Below are 16,590 nucleotides of genomic sequence, written 5' to 3'. Positions count from 1 at the left end.
CCCTGAGAGCTGTCAAGACCCAGAAAGCTCAGCAGAGAGCTGTTAAATGTCTGCTGCTGACAGACATGTGGAGGGAGAAGCTTCACTGCCGCTCCTCAGGCAACAGTTCACTGCTCGTTTCTCCTTAAACCATGAATTTGTTTTTATTATTCCAATAATTCTAAAGGGCTAAAGGAAATAATACCAACACGTGTTTTTATGTTGAGGGCAGTAATGCGATTGGACACTTGAAAGTTTGTTAAGAGATTTTTTGGCATGTTATCAATTTTCAGAAAGAAAATGTGCTGCCCTTTCTTTGGTAGAGGCAGTCATTTGGAATCCAAAAGGATGGTAAGGAATTGCAAAATGTGTTACTGTGACAGAACTGTTAGATGTAAGTATAGCTAAACCTGTCACAATAAGTAATAAATCAATTGAATGATGATTTCCATTTGGACAACAGCTGATAAAGAGATGCTCTCCTTTGATGTTGTTGGAAAGCTGCCATTTTGAGAAAACCTGAAAACCTTAGTAGCTAGTTTGAACTACCCGACACTTTTGCCTGTTTTTTCTGTCTAAGCTGAATGGCGTATCTTTCTGAAACGCAATTATGGTTACAGAGACTTCACAATCCATTCTAACTATTGTTGTTTTGTTGGTTTATTTTGAATATTTAAAATGTTTTCCGGTCCCAGTGTTAAATGTTCTACAGAAATATTCGTTTTATGATCTTTAAGTGGGTGTACTCAAACCGTTATGCCATTATATTATATTAGTTTAAAATGGTCTCCAAATGACAACATTGTCGTCCATCGCAATAATTTCAGGCACAATTTATCTGACAGGATGGCAACTCAGCAAAATCTGCATCCTACTTTAGGGACCAGAGTAAACGAGGTTTTACAGTCATCAGGTTGTTACCGTTGTCCTTTGTCCCACCGTCCTCAATGGTCATCTGCTCGGCCAGTTCGGACAGAGATTCGTCGATTGTCAGACTGGGCCGGAGAGTTAACGACAGGCGCTTCTTTATCCTCTTCATCTTCTCCATAGCAGGGCAGTTCACAGCCTGTCGGACACACACATACACACACACACACAGTCAGTTTTAAGTGAAGAAGTCCAGTATTTTAGGGTAGTTTTGCTGAATGTTGCAATATGCCAGACGGGGGATTACACAAGGCACCGGCACAGTCCAAAATATCCCCACTCATGAATAACGGAACGCTGCTTTTAATCCAATATTCATTCACTTTGCAAATGCCTGAACAGAGCATGAATAAAGCATGAAGACAGCATAAATAAAGGATGTGCATCACAGCCTGCAACATAGCCGTTTTTCACCTACACACACGTTCACATGGGTACGGAGGGAGAAATTAAGATCTGATGAGGAGGGGCTGGCAGACCCAGCACCAAGGGTGTGTGTGTGTGTGTGTGTTGTGTGTTGTGTGCAGTCGTCCAGGTCACAGGAAACACCTTGCTCAATCTGCTCCGACCCAGTCCCTGCTCATTGTGTCACCCTCTGTTATTGCAATAGTGTGTCTTTGCACAATTATTCTGTATGTGTCCGTGTGTGTGTGTGTGTGTGTGTGTGTGTGTGTGTGTGTGTGTGTGTGTGTGAAAAGGGCATGCAAGCACGGCTCGAGGAAACGGGGTGAGGAAGCAGCAGCAGAAACGTCCAGCCCGTCCCGTCTAAGCTGCGATGAGAAGCTAGCCGCCCCTCCGCCGGTACCGTCCGCCTCCATCGGGCTCTGTCAAAGTTGTTAGCTCGTCTTGTACAAAAGGGACACCATCTGTGAGTCAACACACACACATGCACGCGCACACACACACACACCTCTGCAACAATTTGTCAGTGATGACAGAACATGGCGAGAAGCTCTTAATGAATCAGCATCACAAGCTCGCACCAACACATAAGCCATCTTAGTTTTATATTGTCTTGAAGGCATGCCATAGAATAATAATAATAATAATAATAATAATAATAATCTTCGGTGGTTGAAGACATATTTTAGGATGCATCAAGCCTCCACCAGCTTCAGAACATCAATAAAAAACGACCCATTTGCTTTATTTATCATGAATAGATTTATGTTCTTTTACTCCTTGGTGTAAACAGAACACCATCATCAGCAAATGTTTGATTCATTCAACAGAGGAAGTGCAGGCTTCCTACATGGTTTTTATGACCAAATTTCACAGTTTTCCTGATTCCAAACCAAAGTCGTAGTTCTCCGTCCATTTCTGAACCATTTTACTAGTATAAATATGAAGGTTTCTACAGTGGTCAGTTGTATGTATAAGCGTGTTATTTGTCCGTTGTATGCATGTCGCTCTCCTATGGAAACCCATTTCCAAAGTCTAAAGTCAAAGTCTAGGAGATAGAAAATCACACTGTTTCTCCAACGGGGCTCGTCGTTGGAGAAACTGGTATCTCATAAAAAATCATGTCTCTGAATCGCACAATTATGACTTAGAAAGTTGAAATTATCATTTTGCCTAATATAACTGAAAGCCAACATTGTGACTTTATATCTCTTAATTATGACTTTGAATCTCATAATTGTGTCTACAAGACAAAATTGGGTCTTCCTCCTGGCCTTTTATTTTTTCTTTCATGACAGAAATGGGCTTCCATACTCCTCACTAAGCAAATATATTTTTTCAACAAATTATGTAAATTGTGACTTTAAATGTCATCAATCGCTGTTTTTATAGTGTATTTTTTTCCAAACCAAATATTCACGCATTACATTTTTGAGTTTTGTCAAATGAAGAAAATTAATTTATTGTAAGTTTTTTTTTTTTGTTCTTTTGCAGGACTACCAATTAGTGTGAAAGGAGTTTTTATGATGAAATCTGTGTCTAATACATTGCAGTGGATGTTGAAATCATGAACTATGCTGAAAGACACCTAGGGATTTCCTTTAAAGAGAAATAGTGTAAAGTTCGGTTTGACATAACCACATACAGAAAAAAAATGTTTAACCATTTCAATCTGTTGGAAAATATTGTTTTCATCTAAATATTTATCCTCACCCTCTTTCCTAATGATTTTCACCATCCTACTCGACAACGTGTTAGTGACCACTGCTCCAGAGGAAATGCATCATGCCGGCCCTGGTGGCCCCATGTGATGATAACTTCCAAAAAGCTTTCCAGGGAGGGAAAACAAGAAAGTGAAACAGTTTAACGAGTCTGAAAAGTGCAGCTTGTAAAGATGGGGGAAAAAAAGTAAAATAACTGCATCCGAGAAAAACAACAAAAAAAAAAACTCGCACAATCAAATTCTTCCCACCCGCCTCCCGCCTCCCGCCCCGTGCGCACACACTCAGTCTATGAGATAAGCGCTCTTTGTCCCCCAAACACAGAAGTGTAACAGAGCAGGGTTTTATCTCTGCACCAAACCAAAACAAAGGGACTCATGTGACGTGTGTGTGTGTGTGTGTGTGTGTGTGTGTGTGTGTGTGTGTGTGTGTGTGTGTATCAAAACTGGCACATATGAATGATGTGTCTGCATGCAGGCGGGGAATTGATTTCAGCATGAAAAGGATCAGAAGCAACCCACCAAAAGGAGGTAGAAGCGCTGAGGGGAACTTTGCCCCCCCACCACCAACACACACTCTCTTTTCATCAGCAGCAGCATCTCCAGATATTCACACACACACTCGCTTTGACCCACATTCCCGACATCCCCCATTCCTTTGGATGCCTCCCAAGTGCACCCTGGGTAGTCTGGAGGAGAGGACTTCAAAGGACGAGAAGGTGGGCCGAGGGTTGCCGGGGACGAGGCCTAATTACTCGCTTAATTATGACCCACTCTGCAATCCTCCTACCATGCCTTCGTCTCACCCCCTCCACTTTGTTTTGTAACTCCTAAAATCAGGGTGAGGTAATGAAATGGAAAATGTGGCTTTTTTAAGTTCAATCCTGGAGATGAGGCTGAAAGTGACTGAGTGGGAGGAGGAAGAGTGTGAAAAGATGGGCGAAGAAGAACAGAGAGAGGGGGAGAAAAAGAAATGGAGAGAAAATGTGAGTTTATTTCTGAAAGCAGAGCCATAATTGAGTCTTTGTGTTTGGTTAAGAGCCATGAAATCAGCAGAGTGAGGGCAGGCATGTACAGTACTGCTGGGGGACGGGACTTGCTCAGGCCGCGGCAGTCAGACTCCATGTTTAAAGAGATTTCAGGAGCTGAATTCTGCTTTCATGAGAAGTTTGGTTGAGAGACGGAAAATGATGGAAGTTCTGGCATTTAATGAATAAGAGGGGAGGGGGGAGGGAAATCTGATGGACCTCAGTTAAAATCAACCAACAACACCAACTTCAGGTTGATTGGCTGATCCAGATCAGGTTGTATCATACAGGTAGTTCCCTCTTCATTTAGGAAACATCTGCTATGAATCATTGCCCATAACAAATACAAGAAAATTTCAGTAGGCATGCACTTTGGTATACTGGAAACTTAGCATGTAGCTATGCAACGACACAAGTGACACAACAAGATGATGAAAGATATTGGGTTCATAGAAAAACTTCCCATTTTATATTTTATAGCTATAATTTGAATTGAAGTTAGCACTTTAGCACTAGGTAAAAACAGTGTTGGTGAAGCACAATAGCATTAATTAATGCTAAATACCATGTTGGTATAGCGCTTTAGCATTAGCTACTGCTCAATACCATGTTGGTGTAATGCTAATGCTAACATTAGTGGAACTAATGTTTATGACTAGTGCTTTAGGGCTAGCCAACTTTTTTTTTCATTTTGGGTTTTAAGCTATCCACCAGCCCCCATCAAAATTCCCAACACAATCACAGATTCACTAATCGGGCTTTTACCCGCCGATACCGATTTATATTCTTCTTTGGTGCAAGGTCTGACATTTTTGATTGTAGTCGATTTTCTTTCTATGCGCTAAAAATCATACATTAAATTGGTGTAAACTTTATTGTAAATTAATTTAAATGATCAAAAAGTGCTCAGGATTCCTGATAATGGTGCACAGATAAATCGTCGCCGAGTTCCTTGATTTTGGGAGACCGGTCATTGACCGATACTTGCATGCTAAACAAATCTTACCCTCTGCAAAGGTCTGAACATCAGCCCCTTTTGCTCTGCTATGAGAGAGGACTGACTGACTGACAGACCCACCCACAAGGTCACATACCTGGTTAACGACAGTCGCCTTACTGTTGCCAAATTAACAACTTTGTTGCTATATTTAGCAGCTTTTCAGCCAAAGAAATCTGCAATTGGCCTAATTGGGGTTCATAGAACTCCTTATGGCACCATTTAAGGGGAAAGAAACAGGCTGCTTAAAAATGCATGACTTCAACAAAGAAAAACATCTGTTTTTGTGCTGAATATATATTACAAAGATAATACGTTTGAGCAGATGCCGTTTTTCTCATCCTAAATCAGATGGACATGTCCCCTTTAAATAGCTCTGAGAGAGCTACAGATGTTTATTCTGACAGAATCAGAGCAGGAACAATGAACAGAGAGGAGTCGACCCGTCGCCAGCAACACCATCTCCTATAAAGAAACCTAGCAGCTAACGATGTTAAGAACCGCTTCTTAAAATAGGCACTCATATGAGAATCACAACCGGTTTAAAATAGATGAAATCATCTCCATCTTTTAGGAGGACGAGACAAAACCGGCCCAAGGGAAAAAATGATCTCACGTGTTCAAGAGACCCATTAATCAATGCCAAGGTTTTATTCACGCTTACATTAGCCATGAGGCTATTCAGCGCTTTAAAGCTTTTATGTCAGATTTGATTTGGATCAGTTTTGTTGCAACAACTATGTTTTTAAAGACAGTGCACATAAAAGATGATTGGCTGAACTCAAAAAGCAATCACGCCACTCCACTTAAATCTCTCCTAATATGAACTATTTACTAGAGGTCAGTTTGACATCAGTGACACCAGCCACCAAGCATCTGAGTTATGCAAATGTAGTTTATACATTTGTTTGACATTTTATAAATAATAAAAAAGAAGTTATTTGTTTTTTTTATTTATTCATTTCATTGAGTTCTAGAACAAAAAGAGAATTGTCTTTCAATCTGTAAGACTTTTAGAAGTGCTAGCTGTGCTAGGCTAGCATTAGCTAATCTCATGGTGGCAGCATGCTGGAGAAGCTCTGTTTTGCTACTTCTGATTTGTTCTGTTTGTTGACTTTTGTTAATTTTCATCATCTCTGCTGGCCAGAAATTTAGTTTTTCATGACAGTCTTCAGAGGCTTCTTCAGATTTATTGCAAGACTGGCTGCAATATGCAAAGTTCCTAATTTGCACTTTGAACATCTATTTGACTTGTTACTGTTTTGCATTACAATACATTTTTAAATTATTAAATATCTATTAATAGTCATCCTATTCTCTTTTGAGAGGGATAAGAATAGCTGCATGTGAAAGACATAAGGTGTTGACGTGAAAAGATCGAGTAGGCCAGATATTTTTCACATTGAACCATAGAACTACACTGATCCGGTCTTATACGGGATCAAATATTTTAACATTTCTCCTGTTCCATCTACGGCTCACCTGATTCTCCACATTGGTTTCACAACATTTGCAAATTATGTAATCCTTCAATTGTCCACAAATCCTGACCGTTTCCTCCCACCCTCACAGCCTGTTCACTGCCTACACTGTATGGAGAGCAGAACATCAACCCATGGAATCCAAGGGACCCAGCTGAAAAAGTAGAGCTGAGCTAAAAAAGAATTTACAGAAAAAAACAAAACAAAAAAAAACAAGGGAACCCACATAGGTGGTGTATTAACAGCCAAGATAGCTGAGGGTGATGATGATGATGATGGTGGTGCCTCAGGTTAGCATCAGTCAGCCCTTGTGATGTGATGATCACAGCGGTGCACACACACCCTGGAATCTCCCTGCTATATGTTACAATCAAAGCACCACTACGTCCAACACAAAGACTTCAAACAGACTGCAGGGGTCTCACCTTCCTACAGCCTAACAGCTCTATGGTGCATTTAGATACGCAAATAACTGCTTTCTGCTTAGTGCAGTACAGGAAAGTCTCAGAAAATGTCAATATAATCTCTCTGTTTCTCATTACAGAAACAAATTAAGTAAATTAATTACATTGGTGTTTGTCTACAGAATCCCATCTAAACACATGAACATTATAATTTTAGTGACAGAACGTGCAACTTTTGCAAAGCACAGTGAAGGAATCCTGATCAACCGGCCTAAAATGGCAACTGGATCTTTGCCGCCGTCTTCGGCCTCCGAGCGCCCATTCCATCCAAACCCAGCTGAGTACAGTCACAAGTACATGTTTGTGTAAAGAACATGCACAAACAGAACATCAGTGCCACTGCCCAGCGCAGTGGGCGCTTTCCACTGAAAGACCCTTTGTTTGGGTCAGGAGGAAACCAAACGAGGAGCTGCAGCATGACTGAGCCAGAGGGGTGAGCAGGAATGACCCCCACAGAAAGCCTGATGTGGTCACATCAATAGGAAAACCTCCAGTGAGACAAAGGGTGAAAACGTGTCTGTGGGTGAGAACGCGAGGGAGGAGAGGAAGAAGAAGAAACGAGCAGTGTGAAAATGTCCGAGGAGAGAGTTCTGGAGAAGAAGTGAAAGTGAATGAAATAGAAAGTTTTTACATTATAAGCAGCAGAATTGAGCACGTGTCGGGTTATCCTGCTGACATGACGCTCGATCAGGACGCCTCAGCTTGTTGAGAAAACAAACAATGAAAAAAATAAAACTAACTCCCATGTACTGAATATGTTTGTTAGGCTTTGCAGGTGTGTAATAACCTCTTCATATCTGCCTTATTTTTCAGTAGCGTTGGTGTAGCTCATCATGATGCCACTGATTTTTTTTTTCCTGCAGCTCTCACACTTTTTATTCTGCACATGTGCAACATTGCAACAGTATTTACATAACCGCTTCCCAAATAGTGCATAGCGAACCAATATAAACTTGATCTCATGCAACGTTATGCAAACACTGTCTGCGTTGATGAAGATTTATTAAAGTGAAACTGACAGCATGACCTACTTTCTGATTAACTTAACTAATAATTATAGCTTTGAAATTCATTTCCAATTAGGCCAACATATATATATGGTGGTAAGGTTATTGCAAAACTAAAACCCCAACCTGACTAAGGGTCGTTGTTTATCGTGAAAAATATATGATCATGAGAAGAATTTTTATTTATCGTTGTCACAACAGATTTCAGTTCATTGTTAACACTGACTAAAAGGTTAGTTTTAATATTTCCTCCCTTATTTCTTAATCCCAATTTGCATCATTATTCACAGTTGTACTGACAAATATTGTGATAAAATCCTAAGTTTATATCGCCCACTGCTTGTCCTGACAGTGATGATGAACATACAGAAAAACTTGATGTTCCACAATTCTTCACTTTTGCTCCCACATGACAGGCTTTTCAATAAACCAACTAAATGGCACAATGATGCTAAGGTGATGGCAAGATTTTTTAGATGAATAATTACAGATGACCAATTGTAGTCCAAACTCATTACACAGCTAACTAGGTCACCAACACAAAAAACTCTAAAACTTCACATAAATGTGACAAACTGCTTCACTATCTGTCATTATGGAAGTGTAATTTGCAGGAAGGAAGGACTCCTAGTTGTTATAAACGCCAGTGCCAAGTCTTGAAGTTGTTGTTGGAACACAGAAGAAGACATAGGGGGAAAAAAAAAAAAAAAGACCAATGTGAACGACGGTTTTCCAGAAAAGTGAGTTTAAACTGTGGCTGAGGTCAGCCTCCAGGAGGAAAGCTGGTGCCATTTTACAAAGCAAAGACACAGTTTGGGGGGTGGGGCACATCCAACTGATCCAACTGTGGGGAGCCCTGGGGTAGACCCAGAACAGGAGGGCTTTTATGCCCCATCTGGCACTGGCATCCTCTAGGAAACCCTGGAGGGGAGGCTGCTGAGCAAATGATACAGAGAGAACCATTTTTTTTAAAAGCACCAAATTACCTCCAAAGTATTATCTGTTGGGTTTACGTCAATGCCTCCAAAACTTGGCATATCAAAACAGGACAAGCTGCCATGAAAACAAAGAACATAGATCAGCAGGATTAATGAAGAAATGTTGCCTTCAGGTAAGGAAGTTGCAGCATTTCTCATATTCTGCACATGCAAACAAATGCACACGGTGCATCATCACAGCACCGATCTATTGCCACATGATGAAAGACCGCAGGCCGCAGCCACACAGAGAACTCAGCTGACAGGAAAGGTTTGACTGTACGCCCGGATGCTCCAGTTGCTGCAAGAAGAAGCTGAGGTTTGAGACTGAAACACTCAAGAGATATACGTACAGTGTATGAGTGTGTGTGTGAGCCGGGGGGAGAAGCTTGAGGTCACACCAAAGGCAACAGACTTTATTCATCCTCCAATTACAAAACAGAGTTCACGTGCAGAAGACCTGATCCTCTTATCACGTCTTCACGTCGGCTATAATCATACACAGCGTCAGGAGGAGGCCGAGCGCTCAGCGGAGAGCCGGGTGCTCTGCTGCTTCACAGGTAACACTACGCTGCCCGCATCATCAGGAAAGAGGCACACTGTGGCTAAACAAACACGGCTAGAGAAAGGAATGCAAACGTTTAGTCGCTCAGAGTGATCATCCTGCAGCTTCGCCTCACACAGGATGTTTGCATGTGTCGGCTCACGGCTCTGATTTAAAGACCACAGTTTAGTTTTTGTGGTTTGTTCTAGTCGACTTCTTTGCACCGCAGCGCTTCTACAGCAAACCAATAGTGAGCATACGGTGTGAATATTATTATCAATTGGGGTGCACCGATTTATCTGTGCCCATTACCTTAATTTTGGGAGATCGGTGATCGGCCGATTTTTACATGTGAAGCTGCTCTTATCCACCGATGTTATCAACCTTGGCAAAGGTCTAAAAGTCAACCACCGTGCTTTTATTTCACCTGGGTGACACAGCTCCTCATCAGAGCTGCAGTTTCAAGCTTCTGAGCTTTTGCCTCACAGAGCAGCCTTTCCCCTGTGACTCCCCCACTCAGCTCCTTCAGACTAGCCAGAAGCAATTGGCAAACACCTGGTAAAACTGCGCATTAGCTCAGCTCATATGAGCTACTTCTCAATGCAACGCTGGTAAAAACTTTGCTGAAGGCAGAGTTTGAGAAAGAACAGAAGCTTTTAAAGAGACAGAGGCCCAATTTCAAGGCATTAGTAAAATTAGTTTTAAGTCATATTTGGAATATACAGCGTAAACTAAATTTCGAAGTCAAAGTAATATTTGGTTAACTAACTGTTAACAAAAGTTAACAGTTACTTCATCGTGCTTTAAAATTAAGTTATTTGATTTCAAATAACTTAGTGTCGGCGTTTTTACTGAGCAAGTTTCAAATAACTCCAATGAAAGAAATGAAAGTAAAACAAACCTGCTATTGTCCTTCACTGTACAGCAGGGCCAGCCAAGAAACTTTAATAACTGCAGTGTGTTTTTGTCCAGTTCTTCTGTCAGGAGGAATGGACCAGAACTCCAGCAAATTATTGTGATCTCAAATGGAAAAGTTGGGTCTGATTTAACTTCAGACATTGAGGGGAAAAATGTCTCAATGCGGTGTATGTAAACTTGTGGTTTCCACTGTAAATAACAATTTAAAGATTCATCTGGAATCCAGCTGCAGACAGACATCTGTAACTTCTGAGCTCAAAAGGTTCCATCCAGTGACCCGGCCGGTCAGACAGTCAGACGTCAGAACCACCATAAACATCCGTTTAACCACGGCCCTCTTTGGTGGGGAAGTAGCGACTGAGGGGAAAAGGCTGACTCGGCTATTTTCAGTTTTGGTGATGTATTTACAGAAAAATAAAATCAAAACCAAGAACAAGAGTAAGCACAAGGGGGTAAGAAAAGGGGCGTCTGAAAGAAAAATAATGTAGTAAGGATTTTTTTTATTCATTATTCATTTTACAACAGCAAAGCTAGAATTCATTCGGTACTGGTTGTTTTGGAAAGTTTACCAAACCAAATGCTTTCTCTACAAGTTGGTAAACTTTCCAAGATTTTTTAGGTGAATAATTAAAGATGACCAATTGTAGTGCAAACTCATTACACAGCTAACCAGGTCACCAACACAAAAAACTCTAAAACTTCACATAAATGTGACAAACTGCTTCATTATCTGTCATTATGGAAGTGTAATTTGCGTAGAGAAAGCCTAACTTGTAGAGAAAGCATGTCTTATTCAATTCATATAATGTGCCTATTTATATAAAACTACAATGTGGCAGTGATTAATTAAAGCTGCAGGTCAAAGACTTCAAAAAACATAGGGGATGATAAATATGAACTCGGATCCTTCAGGAAGGCCAAATTATTTTATTTTGGTGTCCAGTTTGCAATAAAATGTCATTTCCAACTAAATGATGCAGTGACTTTTTTATGGTGCTTATTAATTGCTGAGCGTGTTTCTTTTTGTTACCAAAGCTAGCCAAAGCAGCTGCAGCAGGCCAAAATGATAAACCTGACTTCTGTAGTCTCTACATTCTATGGTTGTCTGGGCCGTTTCTTTTAAAGCTCAATGAACTGAAAAGAGTGCAGCTCTGCTTTATAGCCATCACTGCTGTCATTTGGACTGTTTTATCATGTCATGTAAAAAGTCTGTTTTTTACTGCCAGTTTCTTTTAAACAGAGCACACCATATATGTATACATGTACTTTAGCTAAAAATGGATCTCTTTAATATTTACCTTTAATTTGCTGCTTGTTTTTCCCCACTATGTTAAAATAAAGAACGCTTCATTTCTATTCTATTCAGATGTGGCTTTAAATTAACTGAATAGAGTTGTCTAAAATGCACAAGAAGTCTAACAGTGTTGGCCTTGTCATCATTCAGTGCATCAATAAAACCTACTGATCAGACCTAGTAAAGGATTTACTTCTGCTTTTGTAGAATAAATGCAAGTGTGAACAAATTTTTATGGCCATTTCCATGGGAATAGTAAGAGTTCAGTGTGATTTCATCAGGGTGGGTAATAATTCTGACCTTAACTGAACATCTTCTGCGCCTGCAGGTCACTGCGGGGCAGCAGATTGTTCACGCATCAACGCTTGCAGTGTGAACGTAGCTTTGGCTAGTCAAATCAAAAGGTCACCAAAAGCTGACTCAATAATTCTTCATCAAGTCTGTGTAGTTAGGACATTTTCAGGATTTGCTGAAAAAGTACACAACAGATCAATGGAGAGTTTGATTATTGAATGATGAGCTGCAATTGGCTCCAACACTGCGGCAAGAAAAAGCCATCGTTTCCTGTGAACTTTCAATGCACTTTATTGGCTCTGATTGTAGATAACGCCTGTCTGAGAGGTGATGATTAGCCCGGCGGGAGGAGAGGCGCGGGGGGCAGAGGGGCTGTAATTACATGTTCCTTTTTGGAGCTTAAAAAAGAAACTGAGCAGGCAGAGGCAGGACTGTGAGATGGCCGGTTCCACCAGCTGATCTTCAGAGGAGTGGGAGATGTGTAGACCAACATGTAAGCACAGCTGACTCCAATCCAACAGCCGGCAGAATCTGCTCCGTTGTTGCAGAGAGGTGAGAAGTGGTGGAGAGAAAAGGTCTGAGCGAAGCGGGCAGATGGTGAGAGTCGTGTTGGACGGGGTGTACTCGGGAACAGGATGACGCCTACAGCTGACTGTGCTTGGCGCCGACGCTCTCCTGCTTCCATCACGTTACAGAAAGGTACCAATTATAGCCGCCGTGTCCATCTGACACGGAAACAACTCCATCAAATGATTGTTTTGTTAGTAGAGTGTTTTACAAATACAGCTACTGTCAAATTAGCAACCTGGCTGGCTAGCTTTGACTTAAAGCTTAGCTGCCAAATATGAGATGTGGACTCGATCTGTGTGAGTTCAGACTGCTGGAAACTGGGGAATAAACCGCATCTATCAGCTTTGATGCTTTAGAGTTCAGTTATAAGCAAAGTATGAAGTAACTATGTTACCTTCAGTTATTATAAAACTGTTGTATCAAATATGACATAAAATATATTTTACTTCCTGATTTAACACCTTGACATTGGGCCTCTGACTCTTTAAGAAACTCTTGTTGTTTCTGACACTCCACCTTCAGGAAGTCATCACAAAATGGCTCCTATTAACCCTTTAATAATGTATTTAATCAGCATTGCACTGAGAAGTAACTCCTATAATGAGCTCAGCAGATGAACAGTTCCACCAGATGTTTGCTAATTGCTGCTGGCTAGTCTGAAGGAGTCGTGGAGGAGAGGTGTTCTGTAAGGTGGAAGGTCGTACGCTTGGAAACTGCAGCTCCCTGAAGGTGGTGCTACGTCCAGCCAGGTGTTTTGAATTGCTGAATGGTCACCATGGAGATTAAAGGATTTCTCAAAACAAGGCAACATGCCAAATATGTTTTTCACCCCTATAAAAATGTTCTCTGTTCTACTTTGTTTCATTAAATATTGCATATTTAACTTATTGCTGAGCAGCTAAACAGAAAAGATTTCTAACTAAATAGTTTTGTGTTTTTAATTGGTAGGACAAATGATTCCTCCAAGTACCTTTAACTTGTGAATTTGGCCTGCTGTGCAAAAGTTTGGACGCCACTGCCATATGCAGTGTTTGTGAGCTTTCTGCAATACAGCCAAATTAAAATATCAGTCTATAATCACTCATCTACAGTTTTAAAAAATGCATTTAACATCTGGTATAAATGATCATCTTGATGGGCTTTTCATTTCCACTGAGACTTGGGGCTGTTTGCCCCAAATAACCCTGACCTTTAATCATAACTTGACTGTCAGTCCACAGAACTGGTTGTACTGAAGTAGGAGGTCACCTTTAAACTCTGGGGTAAGGCGGTCGGATGTTAAAATTCATTCAAGTAAATTTCATTTCACTTAATCAGCACTTTGTCATTAGATTTTAGAAATGAGTCCAATCTGAAGTGAGTACTGCCAAAAGAACTGGTAGGTTAGAGGTCAGGGAGAAGAAGAATTCCAAAATCAACAAAATACTTGCCATCAGCAATTATTTTGAAGGCTTTTAATAGTTTTTATTTTTTTTTAGATATATGCTTTCAAAAAGTAGAGAAAGCTGCAAAGAATAAATTCAGAAAGCTTGCCTATTCATCATTTTTGTTTTGGAAACTTATTTAAAATTTTACAACATTTCTGGCGTCACAATGCCAGGAATAACCAATACTTTAAGCTCATCTTTAAAAGAAAATATTAATCTGAGTTGGTGTCACTCACTAGCTAGCCACAATTTACGAGAAACACTCTGCACAGGGGGCTTCCGAGACATGTTGTCTCAGCGGTTCTCTGGTTGCATGTACAGTAGTGCGTCTTAAAAGAGCGCAATGAAAACCTAGTGATGTATTTTGAATTAATATACTACAGCATGCAGATACATTTACTCTCTGCAGTGAAAGAAATAGGTTGCTGAATTAAACATCATAAACAGGAAAAACAAACCAGCCTGCTTACTGTTGACCTAAAAAGAGATACATCAGGATGGAAAGGCTTTAAAAGCTTCAAGTCGTTAGAAGAAAGACTGCAGGTGGTTGGAACATTTATCTCAAAAGGGAAGCCATGACCTCCAAGCTTGGCAGGGGTCAGAATAACACAGTTAACTCCTCAACATGCGCTTCCTGCATCAGTGGGTTGTCTGATCCACTAAAGCCAGGGTCATGACTCGCAACTGACCACCAAAGACAACATTTGTCATTAAAACGTAGCTCAGAATCTCTGGTTATCAGCTTGAATCAATAGTTTGTGATCATTCATTGTGACGCTAAACTTGAGAAGTTATAATAGTAAAGAAATCTTTATATTCCATAAGATTGTACGGGGTACATTACTTTGGCTGTCACATAATTGTCTCCTTCATTTTTACGCATGGAGAGGAAAGTTTAATTCCCAACATGCAGTCTAGAACATTTATAGACTGCATAATAAAATACTTGGAGCAGGTAACACAGAATCAGACCCTTCAGTATCATGAGATGAGATGAATTTTCAACAGCGCACACAAAGTGTCTGCATAGATTGGCAGGATATTAACTGTTTAATTGGGTTATTGCTGCATCATTTGAGAAGCACTTTGAACATCAATCTGGCAGCAGATGTGTACGTAGTACACATATTAGTGTGACACTTGTACCTTCTAAGTGTTTTTTAAAGTGGGGGCCGCAGCCCTCTGTGGGATCACCAAAAGGCATTAGGGAGGCCTCAGAAAGTTGGAAGGATGATAAAAGATTCTAAAATATAAAATTATTTTTTAAAATATAAATCAAACAAACTTATTGAAATTTGCCATGCTCATCTTTCTGATTGGCTGCCAGTCAAATATATTAATCTGTTTTGCTTCTCAAGCTAGCATAGCAGCAGCAGAATGAACAAGTTTCTGACAAGAAAAGGACAGGAGGAGCCAGACTTCAGGTGGGTTACCTGGTTTATAACTTAATGCTTCATCCTGCCACTGAGCCCAGGTTAAAATGAGAAAAAGGAAAACCAGATTGAAAAACTTCACTGATGTAGTTTGAAGGCAGAGTAAAAAAGAGTGAAACTCCATCCGCTGAAATATTCATCTCTGTGATGAATATTTCACTGTCAAATGACACCACTTGAGTTTACAGTGGGGGGAAGCAACTTTATGAATGAGCAGCATGTTTATTTGAACGCGTAACCTTTATGAGTGTGTGTATGCGAGTGTGTTTAATCCTCGTCTGCTGCTGCTCTTACGACGCCACGGCCTAATCTCAGGATTAGGAGCCGATCTCACCCCGCTCAATCCTTCGTGCAGGAAGCACACACACACATACACACACACACACACACACACCAGAGAACATGCTTACAAGGCTTGAAGAGGGCAACTGTCCAAGGACTGACGGCAGAGAAAAAAGACGCATGAAGTTAGAATATGAGCCAACAAATTCATAAGAAACAGCACAAATGAATGCAATATGAAGGGTTTTTCTACAATAGTAAATAAAGTCTGACTCTATTTGAAGTGGGAAACATCCTCTGGGGTTTTGTGCAAAAAAGAAAAAAGAAAAAAAAAGACAATGTGCTCCCAACAACTGACATTCCTTGCATGACTAACATAACTTTCTCAGTGGTGTGTGTATGTGTGCGTTCGTATAGCTACGGACGGCCGCTTGTGTGAGTATGCCCATACAAACTGGACTGAGGCAGAAAAGCCCTGGAATAAATGGATCGCCCTCAAAAGCAAGCCAACAATTAGAACCTCCAGTTTATGATGTAGGAAAGAGATCAGGTCAAAAACTTTGTTCCATTTTCATCTCCTCATACAAATACATGTTAATATACAAGAAGAAAGCAATTATTATAGCAACAACTGGAACAATAAGAGTTAGAACGGATGTTTAAATCGTGAAAACAATTCTATTTTTGTGTTAAAAAGCTAATTTGAAAAGAAAGGTAGTCTCCAAATGATTAATTGATACTTTTCTGGTCTATAAGAGCGATTTAAAGCAATAATTTTGATTTATTTATTTTTTTTAGATTATTTTTACTACTGAGAGAATATGAGCATTCTGTACCTGTAGCAAA

At 40.4% G+C, this 16,590-nt stretch overlaps 1 protein-coding gene across 1 annotated transcript in view; it reads right to left on the bottom strand.

Moving 5' to 3' along the window:
* cdk17 (cyclin dependent kinase 17) overlaps positions 1-16,590 on the bottom strand; it is a 33,019-nt gene that overhangs the window by 12,795 nt on the left and 3,634 nt on the right. The window contains exon 2 of the mRNA XM_007571666.2: positions 901-1,045. Within this exon, the coding sequence (XP_007571728.2) occupies positions 901-1,027 (127 nt within the window). The 5' untranslated portion in view covers positions 1,028-1,045. The remainder of the gene's footprint in view (positions 1-900; positions 1,046-16,590) is intronic.

This window comes from Poecilia formosa, unplaced genomic scaffold (assembly GCF_000485575.1).
Source record: "Poecilia formosa unplaced genomic scaffold, Poecilia_formosa-5.1.2 Scaffold284, whole genome shotgun sequence".
Taxonomy (NCBI): Eukaryota; Metazoa; Chordata; class Actinopteri; order Cyprinodontiformes; family Poeciliidae; genus Poecilia; species Poecilia formosa.
Note: the sequence above shows the minus strand (reverse complement) of the source record. Positions and strands in the feature narration are given on the sequence as shown.